Raw genomic sequence first — 23,987 nt, forward strand, 5'->3', positions numbered from 1 at the left:
CTCAAGAGCATTTTTTAAGTGGAGGGATATTATCCAGCATGTTGTGAAGGATTTGTCTTCTGTTGCTGAAGTACCCTATATTTTAGTAGGGTAGTAGTTCAAAAAAAAGGAAAGGAAGATTACAAAACAGTCTAAGAAGAAAGACCAAGAAAGCTCCTGCACAGAAGTCTACAAGAGAAGAGACTCAGCATGTTCTTGACTGGAAAACAGATCAAGCAGTTTGTGTGACCCCAAAATATACCCTTCTTAGAACTAAATCAAAGGATGTACGTCTTACAAATATTTTATGTGCCAAGGAAGTTATGTGAAAAAGATCTATGATTCAGCAGGTGCTTCTCTGCTTCCAATGAAATAACTTTACTCACAGAAAGACATTAAGCTGAAGAAAGCAAAGGTTTGTTTCTCCTCCTCCTTTTCATATTTGAGTAAAAAAATTTCTCAAAACTCATATTTCCTCAAGACATTTTCATTTCAGTAACTTTTTCACTTGAAAAATTGTTTACCTCCAAATTTTACCATGACAACACAGCCACTTGTACAAAAATATGAGTCTAACACAATACATCCAAGTAATAATAACTTATTTTAACATCTGACAGTACCAGTGGCCAACAGCCAATGCTTTAGAGAACCGCAGGAAAACAAACCCCACAGGTAAATGTGAAGTTCTGCTCTTCATCAGGACAACTTACATTCCTTCCACTTATTTCTAAATCTTTGAATATTCTTCTGAACGAATTATGTGCCATTTCTGAAGGCAAAACTGTCACCTTTTATCCCAAGTGATATACATGCAAAACATTCTATTTGTGAGCTATGCAATGCATAAGAAAGCATTTATTTTTATAAGCTTTTGATTTTTCACTTTTCAATCTCATTTAAAATATTCTTTCAATCTTTATTTTCCCTGTTAGGCATTGGTTTTTAGACCCTATCAATCCTGACCTTCTAAATCTAAGTGCATTTTTCACTGCCTTTCATCATACTTTCTGTGAGATTGCCAACTTAGTGGTTTCAAAGTGTCATTCCTCTGAATGCAATTCATTTATCATTTAAGAAGTTCATTATTTTAAAACATTTAAAAAATAGTAGAATTCTGATTCCTTATTTAGTATCTGTGCCAAATCAGAGGACCTTCTTTACTTCTGATGTTCGGCTCCTTTTCATTAACTTCGAATTCCTTTTTTCTCTGGGTAATATCTTCTTCTCTAAGGAAGCTTAACTTCTTTCTTTTGTGTTTATTACTATAGGCTTCCACAAAAACATATGTAAATATGAATCATGAATCCCAGTAAGTGATAAAAAAATGCTTACAAATAAAGCTGGTAATTTCATCCTACTATCTAAAAAACTATTGGTTATTTCTCACTAAGTGAGGCTGAGTACACTTTGGAAGGGAATTTTCTATAGCAATATACATATTGCTGATATTAGTCAGATAAAATCATCTTTTGAAAACAAGATTCTTTCTTCCAATCAAGACGCACTCACATACCTAATAACAGTTCTCTTCTCCTGATGGCAAATCTTCTCATCATCTGTAAAGAGAATGGTGTGATACGGCACCACTGGCTCACAGGTTGGCAGGATGCCTGATACTACATGGTTCACCATATCCAGAATCCCATTGTACACAAGCAAGTCATCCACCAGAAGCTAAAGATATTTAAGAAACAAATAAAAACATGCAGAAATCAGGCACTGCCTTCAGCAGTTGTCTCTATCAATTAACTAGAAATCATCTTGCCCCATTTGTTTCACAAGTCTGGTCATCAGTTTAGCTTTTGTTCCTCAAATCTTTTATTTTGCTCTATTTGCTACTGAATTTTGATTTTTTTTCCAAGTTTTGGTCTTCTCACTTATGTTTATAATGCAACTTTCAAGTAGGTAATTAAAAATGGATTTCATGTTTTACATAATTGCCATTCTATTAACTGGAGTGAATCACTCTTACATCTAGGAATTAATGAATTTCACCTCACTTGAGCTGCCTAAAACTTGGGTTTGTAGTTTAAACTAGTCTTCCAGGCTTGCTCTATAGCCAGTGGAAAAACGAAAGCATTACCCTACCTTAAGAGAATTATCTAAGAAAAAATAAATCAAATAATGTGTTCTTTCCCCAGACAAGAAAGGGAGGACAGATGACTGGCATAGATTAGTCATTTTAATACTAAATGCAGAGTTAAATGAGATGAATTCCATCCTTTGAGATTATATGGAATCACACTTCAGTAAACTGTGAAAATAAGTGCAGCAATCAAGCAAGCTGACTCACCAGAACATACAAAATGGATACAAAAATTACTTACGCCGAATTCTTTCACACCTCTCTGAGGTGTTTTGGCATAATTCCATAACTTGATCATTGACACAGTAGTAGGCACATCAAAAATGACATATACTCTATTCACCTGTAAAAGAGAATCAGTTTATATTTAACAGCACAAACTCCCCCAAGAAATGACATTCTCATGCATGTTGCCTCAAAAGAGGTCTGTATTTAAATAGATACAGCTAGAGAATAGATACCTGATGCTAAGGATTTCAGTTCAGGGGCCATCTCTGTTGATAATTCCCAGGTGTTGACTCTATCCCAGAGCTGCCCTCTCAAATGTACGTATCATATAACTCATCAGAAGATGGCACCTACCCCTGTGCTTGCCATCCTGCACCGCCGGTCAGTTGGAAGTGGAGTAGAGAGGTACTTTATCGAGTATTTCATCAACCAAAGACAGACATGCACCACAGGATAAGACAAGCTGGTGTCCTATCCTATCCTATCCTATCCTATCCTATCCTATCCTATCCTATCCTATCCTATCCTATCCTATCCTATCCATCTCATTTCTACCAAATAAGAATGAATTCCACCTTTCTGTTTGCAAGCCTTGAATTTCTCCTATATCCCCTGACTTTGAAAGCTCTTACAGAAATCATGCACTTTTTGAGTGAGGTACACTAATAGGAATGTAGAGACAATTCTCCAGATGCTTGCTAAACAATTATTGCTTGAGGTATTGTTCATTTTACTTTCAGTGACATTAACGTCAAGATGTTAAGACCAAAGATTAGGCTGCAGGAAACCAATCTTGCCTATTACAGCTAATTCTATGGTATTCCTTTTATGAGCTACTATATCAACTTTGGGCCAACATATCTTAAGCTTCATATATAGAATCCTCTGAAGTTTTAATCCTTTGATGCATTGGAGAAGATATTGTTAGCTGTATTAAATCATTATTCATTTTTTTTACTGAAGAAGAAAGGTAGATGTGATCAATAGAAATGTTTATATCTGTGATTTGCCAGAAGACAATTTAGGCACAGTCTCCAACAGCAAGTGTTAGCCAAACAGCAAATGATAAATTTGACGGACAATACATCCAAGCAAATAAATAAAATAGCAATCAGAAACAGGGTAACAAAGAAATGAAATTGTACCTACATTAGTAATAAATTTGAAAAAGATGAAAACACTTTTAGAATTAGAAAGGAAAAGGTATTTAGAAAGGTAAATAAAAGCTATAATATAAAATTTCCTTAAAGCTTTCGAACCTTCTGGTATAGCAAAGAGTTAATTCAGCTTTCTAGGCAACCAGCATGTTTCAAAGTAGCCTGGCAATGAGGGTGTAAGTATCCGCAAGCTCTGGTTCAGCATCCCAGCTACAGAGGGTGATCATCAACAGGCTGATGGCATTTACACTTCTGGCTGTACAACCACACCAGGGAAGACAGAACTGAGAAAAGTACTATGTGGATCTTGAAAAGGTATAATTTGCTACAGTTTAAGTACTGAAAGTGCCATTAAATTGCTTACTCTTCTCTCCTGCATATCACACTTTATCAACTTACCCTTTTAAAACTGATATCTCATGTTCTTGTACAGTATTTGGTGTCAGACATAACAACACACAACAGCGTGTGCATCTGTGCTAGAACCCCAGCTACTGTTATTTTCCTTTTGCCAAAATGAAATAGCCTCTGCAAGCACATATTTATAAGGACATGAGCACACTCAGATGGCTGTCAAATCAATCATTCATGATGTTATAATGGATATTTGAGCATCCCATCAAATTAACTACCAGGATCCAAGATGTGGGAACTACACAGTTGGAGCCTCAAGCATTAGCACACAGACCTTCCATTTTCCTAAGAAATGCAAGCGGTCAGTTTCCCCAAGGACACTTCAAAGCTTTAACCTAATTATACTCACTGCATTACAACATATAATGAAGTATTTTCAAAATTGACTCAATTCCCTGCTTTTAATATTCTAATTAATAACTGTAACATATGGAGTAAGGATCCATCTAATACAGTGAGCTACAACATATCACATGTCAGGTTTAAATTTTGTTACTTTCAAAATTCATCCTCTTCTAAGAACTACATACATCTTAATGATGTCCAGAACAGGCTCATAAAAAAAAAAAAAAAAAATCAACTCCCAAAACAAAGCCAGAACTCATTTAAGTTTATTCCGCTTCTCCTGCTTAGATATCTGATCCCCCACATGTTAAACATGGGGCTTCTAAAAGGGCTGAATCACTTTAGGACGTGAAATACTAAGTCTGCCATCTCTAATATATGAATTTGAACCCAACACAGATGAGATTTAAAAAATTCTCACTGCTGGAATAACATTCATTGCTTTTTGCAAAAATGAATTTAAGACCCCAGTCAGCTCCCATTTGAAAGGTTTTTATTGCACAAACCACGCATAAAGACTCTTTCGTGTCTTTATCATAACTGAAAAAACATCTATGCTAGCCTTGGAAATTCCTCTGCTGTTACAGGATGGAGACAGGAGGAGATGACAAACCTGGGAAATCTATACTGCTCCTATCTGTGCAGTGAAGAGAAACTGGGATAAAAAGAACTTCTTCTAAAAGGCAGTCATTTAGCATCCTTTACTAATATCAAATTTACCTAAAAATTATGCACACTTCCCCTTTCCTTTATGCTTCTAGCTACACCCATGCCCATTGCTAAAATGGAATGAAAAGGGAAAATGTACCAAGCCAGGAAGAACTGGCGCGAGCCACATATGTCTGCCATCAGTTGTGTCATTTACTCTGTCAATGAGTTTGTCTGGAGTTCGGATGTCTCCAGATACATCTTCTAAAACGTTGACACTATCTGGAAAAGCAGCAATATCTGAAAAAAACTTTAAGTGCAAATAACTGAGAAGCACATTTCAGAAACATCCTATTTAAAAGTTCACACTTGCTCTTCCAGATTCCATGAGCAAGTATTCACCACTACAGCAGTAAAACTTAAAAATACTCCAAGTACTTAACACAGGTGGCTCAGGAATTTGGACACACATTTTTAAAAGCAGTACAACCATTATGAATTCTGGCATTCAAAATTATTTCAAAAACAGGAATGAATTAACTAGTTGCATTTAATTTACTTTCAAATCTGTATTTATGACTTCATCAATAAAGTTCCCTTATCAGGAATAGGCACCTCACTTTTTTTTTGTGACAAAGACTCATTTTTTTAGCACGAACTTGTGAAAAGTCCTCATATGAAATATATCTCAAGAAAAGTAACCTTGCAGGAGGTAGTCAGTCAGACTAGGGTGTGCTCAGGTTTTGTGATGAAAAATCAGTAACTGCCTAACAAGGTCTTCTTTCAGTTCTTTGAGGAGGAAAGATTAAACCTTTTATTGAACAGGCTTTTGAAGAGAAAATCTGGTTACTTTAAAAGCCCAGTTAGTACTGCATTAAGACAAATATGCTCTTTTTGGATCCTAATATATCCAAGCAACACTATTGTACAAGCAGAAACAGGAGATTATTCAAAACAAGCGGAGGTATCCTTACCTGGCCTTGTATTGTCCTGTAAAGACAAACCGTTTAAAAACTAAGCTAAAGATCCCCTGTTCTTAAAAACAATCTGTCATCACTTTTCAATTTCAAAATGCTTCATCTCCATTCCCAATGTTTCAAGTTCATCATGTATCGTACAAGGTACAAATAAAAATAGCACTCAAGAAAGAGCCTTTATTACCATTTTCATTGTACCCTCTATTTATTAGGGAATGGGGACCCTTAGGGAGATACAATTCATGCAGCTTCCACGCTTTTTATCTAGTTGGCTAAAACCCTGTTTCTTCCACCTGACTGAACTACATGAATTATACGTTGGGGTATGAACGTTTCAGTTCTTAAGAGACTTGAGCTGATTCAGAGCACTGAGGTGTAACCCTGATGACTATGAATCTCTCAAACATGTCCTTCATTGCCTCTGTTGGTTACCCAGGGAACACTGAATCAAATTCAGTCTCAGCCCTTATCTTCACGACTGGATCAGGTGTCTAGAAAAGCCTAAGGCTCCAGAACAAGAATTATGAAAAATTTCTTTCCTGTGGCACAATGAAAGATTCTATAACAAAGAACTGAGGTCAACCTTTTCTTATGAATTTATAGCTCGTCAAACTTCCTGGTCCTTCCACACTATAGAAGAAATAAATGTTGATAGCAAAAAAATACCATATATCATTTTTCAACCTTCCCTTCTGTAACTTTGTCCTGCTTTGTTAGTGCATCCTTCGCAGAGAAGAAACGTTCTCAATGTATATAGAACACATTAAAACATACGGAAACAAGTACCATTACGTAAATATAGAGAAATACAAGCAAAGTAATCACACGGGATAAACTGACAATTTGGAAGAAGTAGGAAGTGATAATGTGATAATTTGCCGGGGAGCGAAGTGTGTATCTGAAAGGGACAGAGGCCCTTGCTCTGCAGAAGGATACTGTTTTCAGTTAGTAAGATTTGGTCTCCATGTTCATTGAACAGCTCAAGTCCATTCAAACCAATGTAGTATGGATCACCCCAACTTGTCAGAAGCTGAAACTGAAAAATAACTAAAAAGCAAAACACTATTAAGGAAAATTTTGATACTGATACTTTGTCCTAACAGACTATTTAATGTACAGTTTCAAAAATGACTGTGCAGCGCACACCTTGTTGTCAGATATTCTTATTTGTAGTTTAGGAGCATAACACCATGGGTGAAAAAGTTCTGCTTTCCCTTCTGACTTTACTATGTCTAAAACGTCTCTGAATAAACTATTTTAAGACAAGAAGTCTGCCATTTCTGCCACTGATAATACACCTACACAGCTGGACACCTGTAGATGGTACAACTAGGCAAAAGTCTGTCTATACATGTTCATATATACACATGTGCACATATATATATTCATACATGTTCTTCCATCAGATGAAGAACCAATGAATTAGTGTGTCCCACCTCCTTGTATAGGCTCTGGCTGAGATGGAGTTAATTTTCCCCCAGCAGCCCTCATAGTGCTGTGCTTCGTACTGGTAGGCAGACAAGTGTTGATAACACACCAGTGTTTTGGCTCCTGTCTCTCCAACATTCCCCCCTCCCTCACCAGTGGGCCGGGGGTGGGCAAGGCGGGGACACAGCCAGGAGAGGTGACCCCACCTGTCCAAAGGGACATTCTGTACCAGATGATGCCTGCCTAGCAATAAAAGCAAAGGGAAAGGAGGAGGAAGGGGAGGCGTTCGTTATTTACGACACTTGTCTTCTAGAGCAACCGCTACGTGTACTAAAGCGCTGTGTCCTGAGAAGTGGCTGGACATCACCTGCTGATGGGAAGCGGGGAATAAATCTTTTGGCTTTCCTTTGCTTCCACGCATGGCCTTTGCTTTTGTTTAACTGCCTTTATCTGGACCCACAAGTGGGGTTTTTTTCCATCTTGGCATTCAACCAAGGTCAAATCACCGGAGACCTTATACACTGCAACTTTTTAACACCAGACCTCCTGTTTGGAGCCTTTACTGCCTTCCTGTGTTTCCTGAATGTGCCTTTGCCTGGTTTTAACTGGCCAGCAAATATGCGCCCAAACCAAATGGCAGAAAATGTAATGATGGAATCTGTGCTGTCCATTTCTCTAATGGAGCACTCACTTGTATCTCTTTCCTCTACCCAGACATAGATTTTCATGAAACTGGCAGGAACTTGGTATTGTTGGGACCTCATTGTCTCCAGACTTGGCTAGAATAGCCTAATGGATTTAAAAGGCCTGTCAAATAGATGGATGGCACGACAGTATTATCACAGAAGGCTGTGCTGTGCTTATCTAGGAAAAACATAAGCTTAAAAAGTAACAAACAATAAGAAAAATGGCAAAAATATTACACAGTCCTGGTCAATCTTAATAAAGATATAAAATGAGACAAATACTCAAAGATATGCAAAAATATACAGACTACTTCTCGCTTTGATGGGCTGGCTGGATACTGTGCTAATGCACCTCTAGTTCCAGCTTGGATGGATTATAAAAGGTAGGAGAAAAAGCTACCAGAGTATCTGAAAAGAGGTCACAGATTCATATATTATATTCCATTTATTTATTCCCAATTCATACTTAATGGAAGCCTTTCTCATATTATTGGTATCTTGATAATTCCTTAAAGTATCAGAAATTGTTATATTCAAAAAGGTCAGGACTCATAACCATAGTGTATAACTAAAATATTCTATACTACAAGTAAGAAAATGACAGAGAAGGATACAACCACATGGCATTAGCGGTGCTTCATAGTCCATACTCGCTTGTTCCATTCTCTTTGAACCAGTTCTGCCAAAAAACAAGACAAAGTAGTTTCTTTATGAACCCTTAGCTCATTCAGAAAAGAAGATAACAAAACTAAAGAACTAAGCCTCCACAAACACCACTCCTAATCCCCCTGCCTGTGATTATGGACTAGATTGCCCTCTGATGTCAATAAAATCTGTTTAACGGTATATAGTTAAAACCCAATGAAACATTTTGCTCTAAGTCCTTTATATTTTCATCCAGGTGTGTCTCATACAATTGGCTTCAACAGAGAATAGGAAAGAATACTAAATGATTAAGAGAAATTGTGTGGTTCAGATAGCAAAAACATTCTACTTTACCTCCTTTGTGCTTTATTAATCAGCTGGGGGTGCAGATGGTCAAGAAAGAGAATTTCTTGGGCGAAGTCAAAATGGCAGTTGCCTGGTCCCTTGCGGATAAGAAAGCCCCCCGGTGGGGAGATGCTGTGACCATCCAACAGCACATGGACTACCTTAGCCTTGTTTAAAAATAACATATCATTACATGATACAACAATATAAAATAAAATACATCCAAAGCAATTGCATTCATGTCAGAGGCTGAAATAATGTCAATAATTTTGTTATATTTATCTTATTCCTCTATAGCATGACATCGTTTGGCAAAAAAACCCCTTAAACCAGCAGATACCAGTTGCAATCCATAGTGTGCAACTCAGACCATCATAGCTGACATTGATGGAAATGGGAGAGGTGAGGATCTGGGGTGAAAAAAAAACCTGTATTCAAGCGATATTCAATTACTGTATCTCACTAGATCTCAGCAAGCTGAAGCTTCCTTTCTTCCCAGAAAGGGCTGTCGGGCATTGGAACAGGCTGCCCGGGGCAGTGGTGGAGTCACCAACTCTGGAGGGGTTGAACAGATGTGTAGCTGTGGTGCTTAGGGACATGGTTTGAGGTGGACTTGGCAGCGTGAGGTTAACGGTTGGACTTGATGATCTTAAAGGTCTTTTCCAACCCAAATGATTCTATGATTCCTGAAACTGCAGCAATACATACACATGTCAACAGAATGGAGAGAAGTGGCTTTCAAGTCAGCATCTGTCACAAAGGTGATTTGAGGAGACAGACAGAGCCAGCGTGTATCTGAACGCACTGCCAGATCAGGCCCGATTGCTCAGCGCTGGCTGAAACCAGCCTCCAAGATATCCCATAACCTTGTGCTCTCTCGAGAGCAGGCTCTTTGCGTCTCTGTTGCATTTACAGAAAGCCTGTATTTCACCAGTTTGATTTATCTTTGTGGCAGGTGACATTTGGACTTTTCCAGGATCATGCAAACTCATCTGCCAAGCAGTGCTGTACATAACCCAAGGGCATATGAATAAAGAAGAGGTGCCCGTTCCAGGCAGAAAGAATTGAGCCTTGTCCACGTCACAGATGCATGCGCATCTTATACAATCTCTAAAGATTAAACTAAATAATTCAGGCATACTTATTCAGCTGATGAGGGAGTCCTGGCCCCTTCACCCTCCCCCATTAGCACCATCTGGTGTTGTCTGCATGATCCCAGTCACACAACAATTCAATCATGCAGCAACAATTATCCCTGCATCTTGCCCTGAAATATGGTAAATATAACAGACAAGCAGCACGTATTGCACTGAGTCTTTCACTAACTACCAGTTAAGGAAGGAATAATACCTGTGAAATACAATGAGATGGCCTTGTAATTGGCAATACAATTAAAGCTTGCTGATTAATGGACTAAACTAAAATAGATTCATTTAGTTAACAAAAGACTTAGTTTAGACTAAAGGTAATGCTAGTCAGTTTTCTAATCTTTGGATTTTATACTGATGCATATACAATAATTTGAGCTTAACTTAGTTTTGTATGCAAATATTTAATTTTTGTTATTAGGATTTCTATTAAAAATACATCTGCAATATTTATCATTAAATTCCCCATTTCAGGTGTCTATTTGAGAAGAACTTAAAAACAGGCAGAGTTTTCTGCAAAGCCTGTGTATTATCAGTGACCTGATATTTCTAACAGTTTTCGTATTTTTTTCCATTTGCAATTAATTTGTTATTCAATTTCAATTTCAGTAAGGTACACCTGCAATATCCCAAAAGCAAGTACACAAACATTTATTGATTTGAAAACCCTGGCTATTGTACTAGACTAGAGAAACTGCTCAGTTCACTTCCACACAGCATGGAGATTAATTAGGATGGGATGTTTGTATGAGTACCAAGTATTGAGAAATAACTATTTTTCATCTTTAATAAGCTTGGGAGCAAAGAAAGGAAATACCCTTTTCATATCAGAAATTCTTCTGCATGCTACTTCCCAGCTGAACCAGTCTGTCATGCTAAGGACAGGAGGTGAAAAATCCACTGAAATACCCTTTACTGTAGGAAACACATATTGAATGGGAAGTCCAGAGATTTGGAGATGAAATCTTACCTATTATACCACAGCTGCTTATATTTATGTGCCCTTTACAGCCCTCATTTCTAAGTAATTTTCATCATCTGAGAAGGCAATCAACCATCACACATGGCATTTTAGAAATCACAAAACAAAGCTTTCACAAGGTAATTTTTCATAGAGCTGGAAATAGCACACAAGGCTTCATTTTGGCAGTTCACTGCCATTACCCTCTCATACTAAAGCTGCGGATAGAATCTGCCAGTCCACAGCTGCCCAGCAAATATTATATCTCATAGCCAGGGACTGTTTCTTAGAAGGAACAGCAATTCTTCAAGAGACAGATGTCATGATTCCCCAGGTTTACAGTCTAAAGCCTCTTTACTGTGGCCTAGCAGATACCTTGCATCTTCAGTTTTCCAAATAATTTATTTTATCCATTTAAAGGACTGCAGGTATGAACTTCTCATATAAATTTTACCCAATAACTGTTATGGGACTGACAGGCGTGCCACCTGCATGCATACTTGATCAGACTCACCTCTATTTTCTACCTAGCAAAGTAAACTGTGAAAATATACCTTCTTTCCTTCCTTTCTTTCTTGGTTTGGCCTCCAAATTCCATGTTAGATTTTAAGGATTTGGCTATTTCTTCCCTTCCTTTAATAGCTGAGACACACATACAGGGAGCTGATTTGGTATGGAAATTCATGTTCAAGTTTTTCTCCCCTGCTCCGCCTTAGAGAATGTTGGGCTTACAACAGCAGTGAAAAACATTCAAAATCACCACTTAAACACAGTTCTTCATATTGCATTTTGTACACAGAATCACAGAAAGATTTAGGTTGGAAGGAACTCCTGCATGTCTCCAGTCAGAGCTCCTACTCAGAGCAGAGAAGCCCACAAAGCTACATCAGGTTGCTCTGGCCCTTGTCACATTTATTTTTGAAAGTCTCCCATCACTGTATACTGTCCCACAGCTGTACCACTCTCACAGGGAAGAGTCCGTCCTTTATGCCAAATCATATCAATTAAGTAGCAGATTTTACTAAGAAAACCCATTTGTTTTACAAGGGGTATGTTTACATGGAAAGCTCAACATGCTCCTGAACCCTCCAAGGTTTCAAACGTGTTGGGTCAATGCAATGTATTACAGAATTGGGTGTTGTATGTTAAAATCTTGATCAATTGCAGCTTAAAAGAAAGATCTTATGCTTTGTCCCCCTGGGGAGTCTTTGGCACTCAAAAACATACCATGCTGATATTAAAAGACACCAGGGCTCTGTTGTGGAGAGGTAACACCTCCTATTTATGTAGTGTTCATATAGTGCTCAACCTGGAAGGTAAATTTACACAAAGAATTTCTGCAAGTTTTGCTACTATCTTGCCCAATCCTACGAAGGATCTGTGCCTCCAACTTCAATTCTAGATTTTTTCCAGAACTTTGCTTATTCTTTGTGTCCTGTCTCTTGCTAGTTTAATACATATCGACATTTTTCTTCTTATCTATTGACTGAGTTTGGACATCAAGAATGCAATAGTTATGTGCGAAGGGGAAGACCTGGAAACAAATGGATTCATAAACTTGCTGTGCAGTGAACAGGAACTACTACTTAGTTATCATTACAAGTGCATCTATAGCTTCTGAGAAAAAACAGGGTCCCTTCCAACCCAAACTATTCTATGATTCTATGAAATGTGAGACGGCCAAACTCAGAATGCCAGCAAGATGTTACATGATCTCCAACAGGTGCCAATTACCAATCAATTCCAATAATACAATACGAAAAAAAAATATAAACCAAGCAATTTGGAAAAAGACGACAGGAGATATGTTGTACAATTTTAGCTGAACTACTTTAGCCAAACTATTTGAAGATGTCAACATTCCCTAATAACTGTTACAGCTCTAGAGATCGCTTGCTTCTTGGAAAAGGTGGTACTGATTGACTGGCCTCCTGTATCTTACCTAAACAGAATTTCTGTTGGAGAAGAGTCCCCTGTTTTACCATTCCTTGTATTCCAGGAAATAAAGAATCATATGCTAGGCCTAAATACTAGATACTGAGAAGATACCACTTCAGAACCATATATCTTGAAAATAATATGTGCTATTGTATGTGTCTCTTAGAAAAATCAGCTGTGAAGATTTCTTTAAACTATCTCTGGCTTTTTTTCAATATTTGCTGTTTGTGGAGACAGAAATGCATTAGAGCTGCCACAAAATTCAGACTCAGACAATCTAGAAAGATTTATGGTGTTCCATTAAGGCAGCTATATTCATTTATCACAGTACCAATTTTCCAATGCACTGCTGTATATTTTTGCTGGCAGTGCTCCTTTTCTTTTACTTACCCCTCTATAGGTATCCTCTGGAGATTTATTATAGTTCCAAAAGCGAAGCCCTGCAATGCTTTCAATTTTATCAAAATAGATTGTGAGCAGATGATCTTCTCCAAAAGAGAAGGGAATGAGCCACATATGGTCATCCTCTACTGTGATATTAGTCCCATCTATTAACCTACAAAGAGAAAAATCCATTAGCTGGGGGAAAAAAAGAATAAAAAAAAAAAAAAAAAGAAAAAAAGAAGAAAAAGAAAAAAGAAAATAGAAAAGCTTGCTTTTCTCATAAAAGTCAGGTACTTTACTAGGAGTTAATTCCTTTCTAGACACCACTTCCAGCTTCCAGGGCTCATTGTGCCTATGTGCACACAATTAAAAAACACGGTAAACACAAAAAATAGCATGAAATTGTTGAATTAAAGATGGTGTGGGGAAGAAAAACCTGTATTTCTGTTAGCTGTATTTCTATTTGAGGAAAAACAGAAATATCCTGAGTTTTCCCCTGTGTGAACAGAGGCAGGCAAAGCTCAACTAGCTTTGTGCCAAAATGGCTGAAGGCAAAACTCTAAGGCCCAGACACAATATAATTTATTAATATCGTTCCATGCCTAAAGTAGTATATCTGGTACTCTGAAGTGTGTTTCTACACCGGTGCAATTATACTGAAATCTGACCAGGAGCTGGATAACCCGGGGAAGAAGCAGAGTCCGTTCACATCCTTCATGCGCACAGGCAGGCACATTCCTACATTCAAGAAAAGCTTTCTACCAGCATGACATTGTCTTTTCATAAGGGCACAGACTTCAGGCTGCTTAGATAAAGTTAATTCCATCATTTCCTCATTTTGGAATTCTGACTTTATATTCTTCTACCACAAAATACGGCATACAAAGATAGAGTAAAGGAGAATATGAATTAATTGTCCATCATAATTACTTTTCTACGCTGCCCTGTGTACTTACTATTTATTTAAAAGTTTAATGGAAGAATGAGTGCCAGACTTGGCAGTTTCGTAAAGAAAAAGATTTGAATAATGACTGTTTCAGGGAGCAACTGATTAGGGAGCCCATGAGAGATGTTATAATGCTTGACTTGGTACTGAATACTACACAGGACCCATTTCAAATGTTACAGCTAAAGAGCACTGTAGTGTACTCAAATTCAACACGCTTGCAGTATTTTCAAAAGCAAAAAACCCCTCAATTTCTTGTGCCCAAAAAGGTTCTTAAGACAAAATTATGATGTAAAAAAAAATAATAATAACAACAAAACAAAATAATTACACACATCAGAGAGAACATTAAGGGGTATCATACTGGAAGCACAGGACAGATGTATCCCACTTACTAAGAAAGATGTTAGAAAGAGGGAGGACTCAAAAAAAATCAAAGCCAGCCTGGCTCAGTGGCAGGATAAAGGAAATTATGATATGCCATCTTTCAACAAAAGTCATGATCACGTTGACAGGATCATAAACTCTGGAAATGTGTCTGCACAGGCCAAAAAAAGAGTATGAAGGCTAGCAAGGCAAAGGTACCATAAATAAAATTCCTCAAATACAACAGGAGCAGAAAGCCTGCCAGAAATTCTGTAGGATTAACAGATGACCGCGCTGCAAAAGGACCATTCAGGGAAGATAAGACATGAACAGAAAAGCTAAATGACTTCTTTGCATTTGGGTCCATCACAGTGGAGCCTGGAGAGATTCCCCCACCAGAACCTCTTCATCACAGGGCATCTCATAGGAAGATTTCTTAGATGCCTACAGAGAGATTGTAATGCAAATAGGTAGAAGAATGGAGTAATTATATACAAGTAAGCTTGACATACGTACCAGTCAGATTAGCAGAATTTACAAAGAACAGAGTTAGTGTACATGTGGATAAATACAAGATTCTAAGGAAGACTCAAAGACTTTGAAAAGAGAAGTCCTAATTCATAAACTTATTCGCAAGACCATAAACATGCCAGAGGACAGGATTACAACTGAAAATACCCTTTAAAATTGAAATATGACTTGGAAACAACAGAGTACAGCTTCAATAACAACAATTGCCAAGTCCTCTCCAAACCTATAGCCTACGGTCTCTATACTGCTGCCAATTAGGAAGCACAAGTTAATGTGAGGAAGCATACTTGTCAATGTATAAAACTTCATTGGAATTACAAAAAAAAAAAAAAAAAACATTAAAAAGCTGCAGCATTTCTAAAAGAACAGCACCTATTTGTGCAAGTCCCCAATGCATCCTCACCCTTTGCTAACTTGAAAATTTTCCTTGAAATTATCCAGAAAACCTGCATAAATATCACTGCATATGCATAGACAGATGCTACACAACACCCACATTTCTGCCTGGAAAGTCCTTGGCAGAGATACCACCCAGGCATGTTAGCATTTTCTAACTCAAACACCATCTTTTGGAAACATCTCATTCATGTTTTTACAACAAGCTGTTCCTGGGTAGCTTGTGAAATCCCAGAATGAGCAGTGATGGTATGAAAATCATGTTTGCATTAACATGTGTTAACATAATAAAAGTTTATATAATTCTGTCACTTTATAAAGTTTGATGTAAAACGCATCTAAAATTGATGAGCTCCAAAACAGTTGGTGGAAACAACAGGCATGAGGGGGGAAAAAAATCCAGAATCCAGCTCTTCTGCTACTTACTTTTCCAATGTTCTGGAATCTCCTGTATACTCTGGAAGATCATTTAAGTCTTGGGGCGAAGCAGAAATCTGTTCTGCACTTATTTTTAATGCATGACCATTCTTTCCTATCACTTCAAGCCCTGTCAGTCCAAGGTAATGAGAGTCTCCCCAGGTCATGGTAAAATTCAGTTGCAGGCCTATATAAAAGAACATACATACAATATAGCTATGTACATATTAATACTTACTAGTTTGAAGTAAGGAGCCTATATAAGTATACATGTAAGCCCCAGCGATTAGCAGAACGTGTATTTTGTTTAGATTAAATAACTTTATATGCTGTATATGTATACTTCCTGGTCTGCATGCCTACCCCCGTGGAACAGCGCAGTGTGTTCTGTAAATCTGTGTTAGACCCCGTTAGTGGGCTCCCAGCATCTTGTTCACTTGTAACGACACAACTGATCAAGCATGTTATCAAGTGTCTCATTACTTAGATTGTAGACTGACAGTAATTCAGCGATACGGTTAGGCAGTTACATGACAGATTTTGTAATTATGCTGACACAGAGAAGACCTATTAGTCTGAAGTCCATCTATCATCTTTTGCCAGCTAAATGACTATATAGCCTCATATAAATCCAGTCTCTTGTAAATCCAAAAGTTGTTAGAGAACACCAACTCAGAGTTAAACCAAAAATCAAATTTGGTTGCTAATGTGTTTAAGTTACCATCTTCATGTCAGAACTGGACACATGGAAGTATTTTAATGGGAGAGCATTAGTGAAAAGCAGCAGTCTTGATTAGACTGCATCTCCAGAAAATAAATAGGAAAGAAAAATGGGGCAGATAAAAGATTGTACATTTATCTTCAGATCCACCTGTTTCATGCCTTCCTGAAAAAGTATAAATAGCATATACAGACATAACAAGTAATATTCCAATCTGATCAGGTTCCATAAAAATCCATCACTCTAAATTAAAAAATATCTTTCACTTCACACATTACAGAAGCCCAGAAATAATCAGGCTGGATAATACCTGAAGAAGCACCAGCAGCCATGATGGTCTGTAAAGCAAACAAGCATTAAAGCTATTAAGCCATCCAGCCCAATTACCTATAAATAGCTGTAGCTATTTACACGAGACTAAGTCTTGATATACAAATAAATTCGCCTGGATGTAAGATCTCTTCAGTATTTGCAGGGACACTAAGAAATAAATAGTTCCATTAGCTGACAAGCTTGGAGCTATGGCTACATTGATATTAGATGCTATTCCCAAGGCAGTTACTAAGACTAAACTCATTTTGTGCACAAGCACGCAAGAATTTTCAGGCAAGACCAGAGCGTATTTTCAAACCAAAGGAGAAAGAAAGGGTGAAGCAGCTCTCCACACACGGTTTGGTATTCACATTGCCATGCCAATGCCTCCATAGATCCTCAGACTGATGCAGGGTGGAAGGGACATCTGGAGGTCTCAATCCAACTCCAAGCTCAGAGCATGTTGGTTTTGTACAGGATAAAGAAATCAGTTACTTTAAGTATGGATATAACATTCTGGTCTAGCTATTGTCAATCCAATCTGAGAAATTCAGTCAGTCTACATAAATACACAGGATTGGGAGAGAATTACTGGGTAAGGGATGCAGCTATTACAAATCCCATTCAGGGACTAGGCAAATGGCTAGTGTTATTTTTCTGAGATTAAAAGACAACTGCTACAATATAATGTTCTAAATGCCATAGTAAACAAAGCTTCTGCCTTAAAGATTCAATTACTCTTCTTTACTCCAGACCTGACATCTGTCACAAAGTCCTATACTGCTCTGACAAATTAGATCCTCCTTGATAACATGTTAGGGAGGAGGGTCGTTAAGGAAGAAGTAAATATAAGAACTTACACTTTCCAGTAAATATTCCTGATTCCTTGGGTATACATTCAGAGAGAAGGTCTGCCTGAATTACCTGTTCTTGAACCTAAAAAGTAAAAAAAAGTAAACCAGCAGGTGCAAAGAACATGCATATCATGTATATATTACAGACATATTGTTTATAAAGTGGAGGGTTATTTGTATGTTTCTTTGGGGTTTTTTTATGGTTGGTTTGGTTGGTTGTTTTTTTGGGGGGAGGCAGTGGGTTGTTTGTTAATGTCCAGCTTTGTGTATACCCTTTTCGCCCCAAAATAAGATCTACTCCGAAACTAAGCCCTAGCATGATTTTTCAGGATTTTTGAGGATGCTTAAAATATAAGCCCTACTCCAAAATAAGCCCTAGGTACAGTTAATAAAAAAAAGTCCATTTAAATAGCCTCCAGGCAGCTATACATGTAAAAAAGTAATACATTTTGGAGTAAAAATTAATATAAGACCCTGTCTTATTTTTGGAGAAACAGGGTATCAATCTTCTCTTTGCCTTACCATCCAGGCTGTTCTGCAAATGATAGAAAACATGCCCCAAAATGTAGGAGATCATATGGATCCTTCGAAAGTCAAGACTATTTGGGGCTTTTTTTGTTAGCGCATATAGGAGTGTTAAATGGGAGACTCCCTAGTGTGGGCTACCTACTCTCAAAGAGGCTGGAATCTTTAAGTCACTATTATTTACCTGAAGACTGCTATTAGCTAACACGAATAATAATAATATGCTGTATTTGCAACAGATTGCAAATATGTTGCAGAAACAATAAGTCTGGATGGAAGTTAAGACCTCAGAGAATGCCACTACAATTTGTTCTTGAAAATCAGGAGGCAGAACAAAGAAGTAAACTTATCCAAAATCTGGCATTTGTTCTTTGACAATACCAATTAATAACGGACTATACTATTAAACATGGCAATCCAGAAAGTGAATAAACAGATGACAAAATTTGCTGATCATGCTAGTACAATTAGGGTAGGGAAGACAAAGGACAGCCACAAAACGTTGCAGATCGACTCCATTTCATTGAGTGAGTGGGATAAAATGGTTACATATGTTATGTGTAAAAATGCTACACATAAGGAAAAAAATCCTAACTTTAGACATACAGTATTGACCTCCAAACAAAATAACAGCGGATTAGAATGGTATTTTTATAAGTAGTTGTACAAAAACATTAGCTCAATCCTCATTAGTAATCAAAAAGCCAAACAGGAAATTAGAAGTCCAGACTCATTCTTCATAGTTTCATTCATCATTACAAGTAACTTCCTGTCATCCAGGATACATCAAATGCACTTACATTGTGCCTAAAAGAAAGAAAAGGCTTGTCAACACTTTTTTCCTACTGTTGTATTAGATCTCTGCAGTATAACGATGGACTTATCTTGTATGTGTATGTTTCCAAACTGTAACATACTTCCTCTAGCAGCAAATGTCCTTGTGGTAATTCAGTAGGTGAAACTGAAGAACTGTGCACAGGAATAACCACACACCAATAACCTACAGGAGGTGGGAAAACACCCTCCAACTGGGGATGCCTCTCTCACAAAACAGTGACTGTATCTGATGTCTTTTCCTAAGAACAACTTTAAAAGACCAGCCTGAGAGTTGAAGTTTGCAACTCTACTGAATATCAGAACCCATGAATGTGATAAAGCTACTGGTTCTATAGAATGCAGAATAACACCCTCCCTTGCAGGCCATAAATGATCTGTGCCAAGCCACCTTATCACCTCTTTTCTCCCTCCTCCTCCTTTCTTGCCTACTCAGATCCCTTCATTCCACTGGTGTCCAGTGTCTTTTCTTTCAGATATGATCTAATTTCCTATTATTTCAACTACTTCTGCTTGTGAACATTGTCCTACCTATGTTCTTAGACCCTTACAGCTAGAACAAAATAGCATCGTAGTACAGGAATTATTGGAAAAGAAATAAAAAGTAGAAAGTATCACCATGCTCCTATGCTTGACCATACTTGTATAGCACCTTCCATGTGAGGAACGACTAAAGCAGGACTAACCATTCTGGATAAGAGAGATTTAGAAGAGAACGTAACAGAGGGGCATAAATCTCTTGAGTGGCTTGAAGAAAGGAATAGGGAATAATTGCTTAGTCTCTCCCAAGGTAAAAACTAGGGGACATTAAATGAACCCGGAGACAGAAATAGGTTCTTTGTGCTGTGCAAGTTAAGCTTGGAAACTTACCAAAGAGCATTGTAAGTTGTAGAAGCACGCATGTGTTCAAAAAGCTTGCGGATGACTTAACACAATAAAAATCCATGGCAGGATATTAAACACAAAGGTTAAGTTAAAAAGTCTTTGTAAGACAAATTTCTAAGGGCTGGATGAGTGTTTCAGAGAAACACCACTGCATGTTTGCTCTATTCTGACATTCTGCCCAGGCACCCACTACTGGCCACAGTCAGAGCTGGGTCAAGTGCACCAGTTACAGGCCTGACCTGCTAGTTGACATCTGAAGAACGACCAAATTAATGGGAAAGACAGATGACCATGGATAATTTTGACAAGAAAGTAAGACACTTCTGGAGGAGCTTTTGAAAAGCTCTGTTGTCAGTGCAGTAAAACACTGTTTCATCCACTGAGGAAAATATGGAAAAATCTTTGGTTTGGATTGACAGGGAGCACAACTACTCGTTGCAATAATAACTGTATGGTAAAAATCACTGACAGAAGCATAAAGCTTCAGGAATGCCTAATTAAAAAAACCCTCTAACTGCTGTCCAAGTAAGTAAAGAAAAAAAAAATATATATACAATCCAGTATAGCCTTTCTTGTAGTCTTATTAATCAGGGAAACTAAAATTTGGAATCCCTTTTGGACTTAACAAATTTGCATAAATTATTAAGCTAGTGGGAAAAAAATCTTCAAAATAGACAGATAGTTGTATTAATCTGCAGAGCTTCACTGCATCATGGAAATCAGCATCTCCTACTTTCATTTTATCTTTCAGAAAGACATATTCATAGAGAGTTCTGAACACAGAGGCTCCTACCTGTTGATCCTCTCTTCTTAACCCTGCTTGTGTAAAAGGTCTTTCATCTCCTTCTCTGTCAGCAGTTGTTGGTCTCTTGAGCTCTTCTTCGTATCTCAAGGAGCTGGTATTTTCCATTTCTCCATCGTATGTCTCATCATAGCAATATATAGCTTCAAGAATATCATCATCGGTAGTGAACAATATAGTATCCCCAAAGTGCTCGGGAGCTGAAGGCAACATACAGAATTAAATGGAGAAACCATATAAAAGAACATAGAGTGTGATAAAGACTATGCTCGGTCCTTTTTTACATTTAATTTGAAGTAGTGTTTAAAGAGAATATTTGGCAAATTGATACTGACTACTGATACAAATAGTACGTTCATTCTCAAACTTACACTGCACAGCAGAAAAACCTAAAGAATCCAGTTCAAACTCAGTTTCAAGTGCATATAAAATGTACTGGGAACACAGCTTCACCATTACCTTCTCCAAAAGACCCTATCTGTGAAAACAAGAAAAATTTGCAACTTCTAAATGTCTAGTGATTATCTGATTTATTGAAATATGGTATTGTTGGTAAGACACCATTAAGAGTATAGATTAGCTCTACATGCTACAAAAATTCACAATATCATTGAAGAATGCATTAGTGGGGTTTTCATTACATTTTGCAATGAAAACAACTAAATACAATACAAAGTGCCAGCTTGCTTTGAAGTGGAAAGCTACACCAACCGAGCTAAATGTATTCGTTTGTATTGTACTGCTGTTTCCACAACGAAAACAAGAAATGACAGCATACCTCCAGACAAGGTTCCTGACGCTTTCGCAATTTCTCCTTTAAAGATGCATTGTTCATCTAACACCATTATAATGTCTTTCACACCTCTGAAAGAGTGTATGCGAGATTTATTATAATTCCAAATCCTAATCATAGCTACTTGACAGGAATTCACAAAGTCAATAAAGATAAAGTGGGGTTTTCCAGGGGTAAATGGTGCTAGCCAGAGATGCATATCATCCTGCGTCCGATTTACCCCGTCAATTAGGTTTGTTATTATTCTGGGATCATTGCCATAAGCTGGTAAAATATTTATATCAGGTGGGTCAGCTGTTATTTTTGAAATCTGAACAGGCTCTCCTTTAGAACTGAAAACTTCAATTCCATTAAGACCAACATAATGCCTGTCTCCCCATGTTGTTTGAATGTCTATCACTAAGTGCTGCCCATAAGGTAAAACAGGAATTTCAAAATCATTTCCATCTGGTGCCTCCACAGCATTTTCTTCTTCTTGCCTTTTTGGTAGCGTTTGCAGTCCCTCTTTTCTCATTTGCTGATATTCTCCAGGCCGTCTGATTTTCTGTTGATGGAGAAACTCATCAAAGATATCCCCTTGAAAATCCATGTTAGAGATTCGGCCACGATGGGAATAATTAAACTGCACCAAGGAGTTCCAGGACTCTTGCAGAGTGTGCTCTTGCTCGTTGTGCCACTTTGCTCTAGAGGTTGCTATGTCCGTGAGAGAAAAGTCTTGATCTGAAAATAACATTACATATGCGTTTAATGCATAAACAGGACTGGGTACAAACCACTACAACACAGACTTTTTGGAGTTATGCTGGTCATATCCGCGTTCCCTTGCTGTGAAATTCTGTTATGCTAGCACTTTTATAGTGCCTCCACATTATGAAGGCTACATGTCCCAATTTCCCTTCCCCATTTAGACATAATGAAAACAATTACTTCGAAATACTGAAGAGCAGGGCAGGTGCCAAGATACAAAAATGCAACTAAGTTTTAGACTGCGAATTCTTGACTCAACACTTACGACAATTGGGATTTTGCCCAGTGATGCTTATTGTGTGGCTGTCACAATAGTTTAAATCATCTGCTGGCATTTCTGCAGAAGATCTTTCATACAGTTGGGAATGGCTGAAGGGGTGAACTTTCTAAAGCATTACAGAGAAAAGCTAGTGCTGTTAAAAACATCCACGGCTATATAAAGAGGTGAAAAAAAAAGAAGTAGGTTCAGCATACAGGGAGGGTGAGGTGAGTGTTGCATTCTACACAGGTAGTGTCCAAATAGTCTTCTCACTTTTCAGCAAGTATGAGATGTAGAAGGGGGATAATGACCAAGTGTCTAACGGGAACGCAATGGGGGCAACGCATGAGAGGGGCACAGTGGGGGCACAGCGTGTTCTCCTTGTGACTGCACTGGGGAGCTGCTTCATTTCCATCTCAAAACAATTAAGAGCAGCTAATAACAAAGATTTTCAATAAAGCTGTCACTTATGTATTTTCTTCAAATAAATGAAGAAAAGCAAGTGGAGTACTAAACAATTACAGGCCCATGGGCTGGATTTTACTTGTGTACAATGTCCTTGAGCAGATACTAAAACAAGTGGTTATCAAGAATAAATGCCATTTGCAGTAAAATGCAAAATAATGTTTTCCCAAAAGACTGCTCAAGACTAATTTTTAACTTCGTTTTTGGAAGCACTGGGAAAAAGGCAATGTTCCTAATCTATCTATGGCCAATAATCATTTACACTGGGGACAAATGAGATAAAAATAAGAATTTTAAAGTACATAGAAAACTACCTAAAGGGGGTTTTCTTCCAGAATGAAGGGCAGGAGACCAACCTGGCCATTCCTTCTTAGCCTATGAGGCAAATACAGATAGGAAGCAAAGGTCCATATTTCAGAGAACATCAGTCATTTCTAAGCCAGTTTCTTGCTCAAATCATTGTTACATGGATACTCATGGGGTGGGTGATCCCAGATAGTACTTCCCAGAGCCTCATAATTTACCTTAAGAAGATACCGTATGTATTTTTATCACTTTGAAATGTCAAAGCTTTAAAAATCCAGGATTAGCATATACAGAAGAATAGCTGATATCCATTAGCTTTCCTTGTTTTGGAGATGTTTCTGTTTTCTTTTTCTTTTGCTTTACTTTTTTTATGTTAAATACGCCAAGCAGTACAGAAAGTACAACTCTGAAGCCCTTTTACAGCAGTTTAGTAGCAGTGATTTTCAACGAGAGCTT

General features: G+C 37.7%; 1 protein-coding gene across 2 annotated transcripts in view; it reads right to left on the reverse strand.

Moving 5' to 3' along the window:
• The window catches only part of KATNIP (katanin interacting protein), a 55,695-nt gene that overhangs the window by 3,740 nt on the left and 27,968 nt on the right, over positions 1-23,987 (reverse strand). For both annotated transcript variants that reach the window (XM_082064310.1, XM_082064309.1), the window contains exons 14-24: positions 21,740-22,474; positions 20,953-21,161; positions 17,922-17,997; positions 16,038-16,215; positions 13,379-13,544; positions 8,951-9,108; positions 8,566-8,630; positions 6,774-6,884; positions 5,021-5,160; positions 2,310-2,411; positions 1,496-1,656 (exon numbers count right to left, since the gene is read on the reverse strand). In XM_082064310.1, coding sequence (XP_081920436.1) covers positions 1,496-1,656; positions 2,310-2,411; positions 5,021-5,160; positions 6,774-6,884; positions 8,566-8,630; positions 8,951-9,108; positions 13,379-13,544; positions 16,038-16,215; positions 17,922-17,997; positions 20,953-21,161; positions 21,740-22,474 — 2,101 coding nt within the window. The remainder of the gene's footprint in view (positions 1-1,495; positions 1,657-2,309; positions 2,412-5,020; positions 5,161-6,773; positions 6,885-8,565; positions 8,631-8,950; positions 9,109-13,378; positions 13,545-16,037; positions 16,216-17,921; positions 17,998-20,952; positions 21,162-21,739; positions 22,475-23,987) is intronic.

Source organism: Streptopelia decaocto (assembly GCF_964273445.1).
Source record: "Streptopelia decaocto genome assembly, chromosome: 13".
Taxonomy (NCBI): Eukaryota; Metazoa; Chordata; class Aves; order Columbiformes; family Columbidae; genus Streptopelia; species Streptopelia decaocto.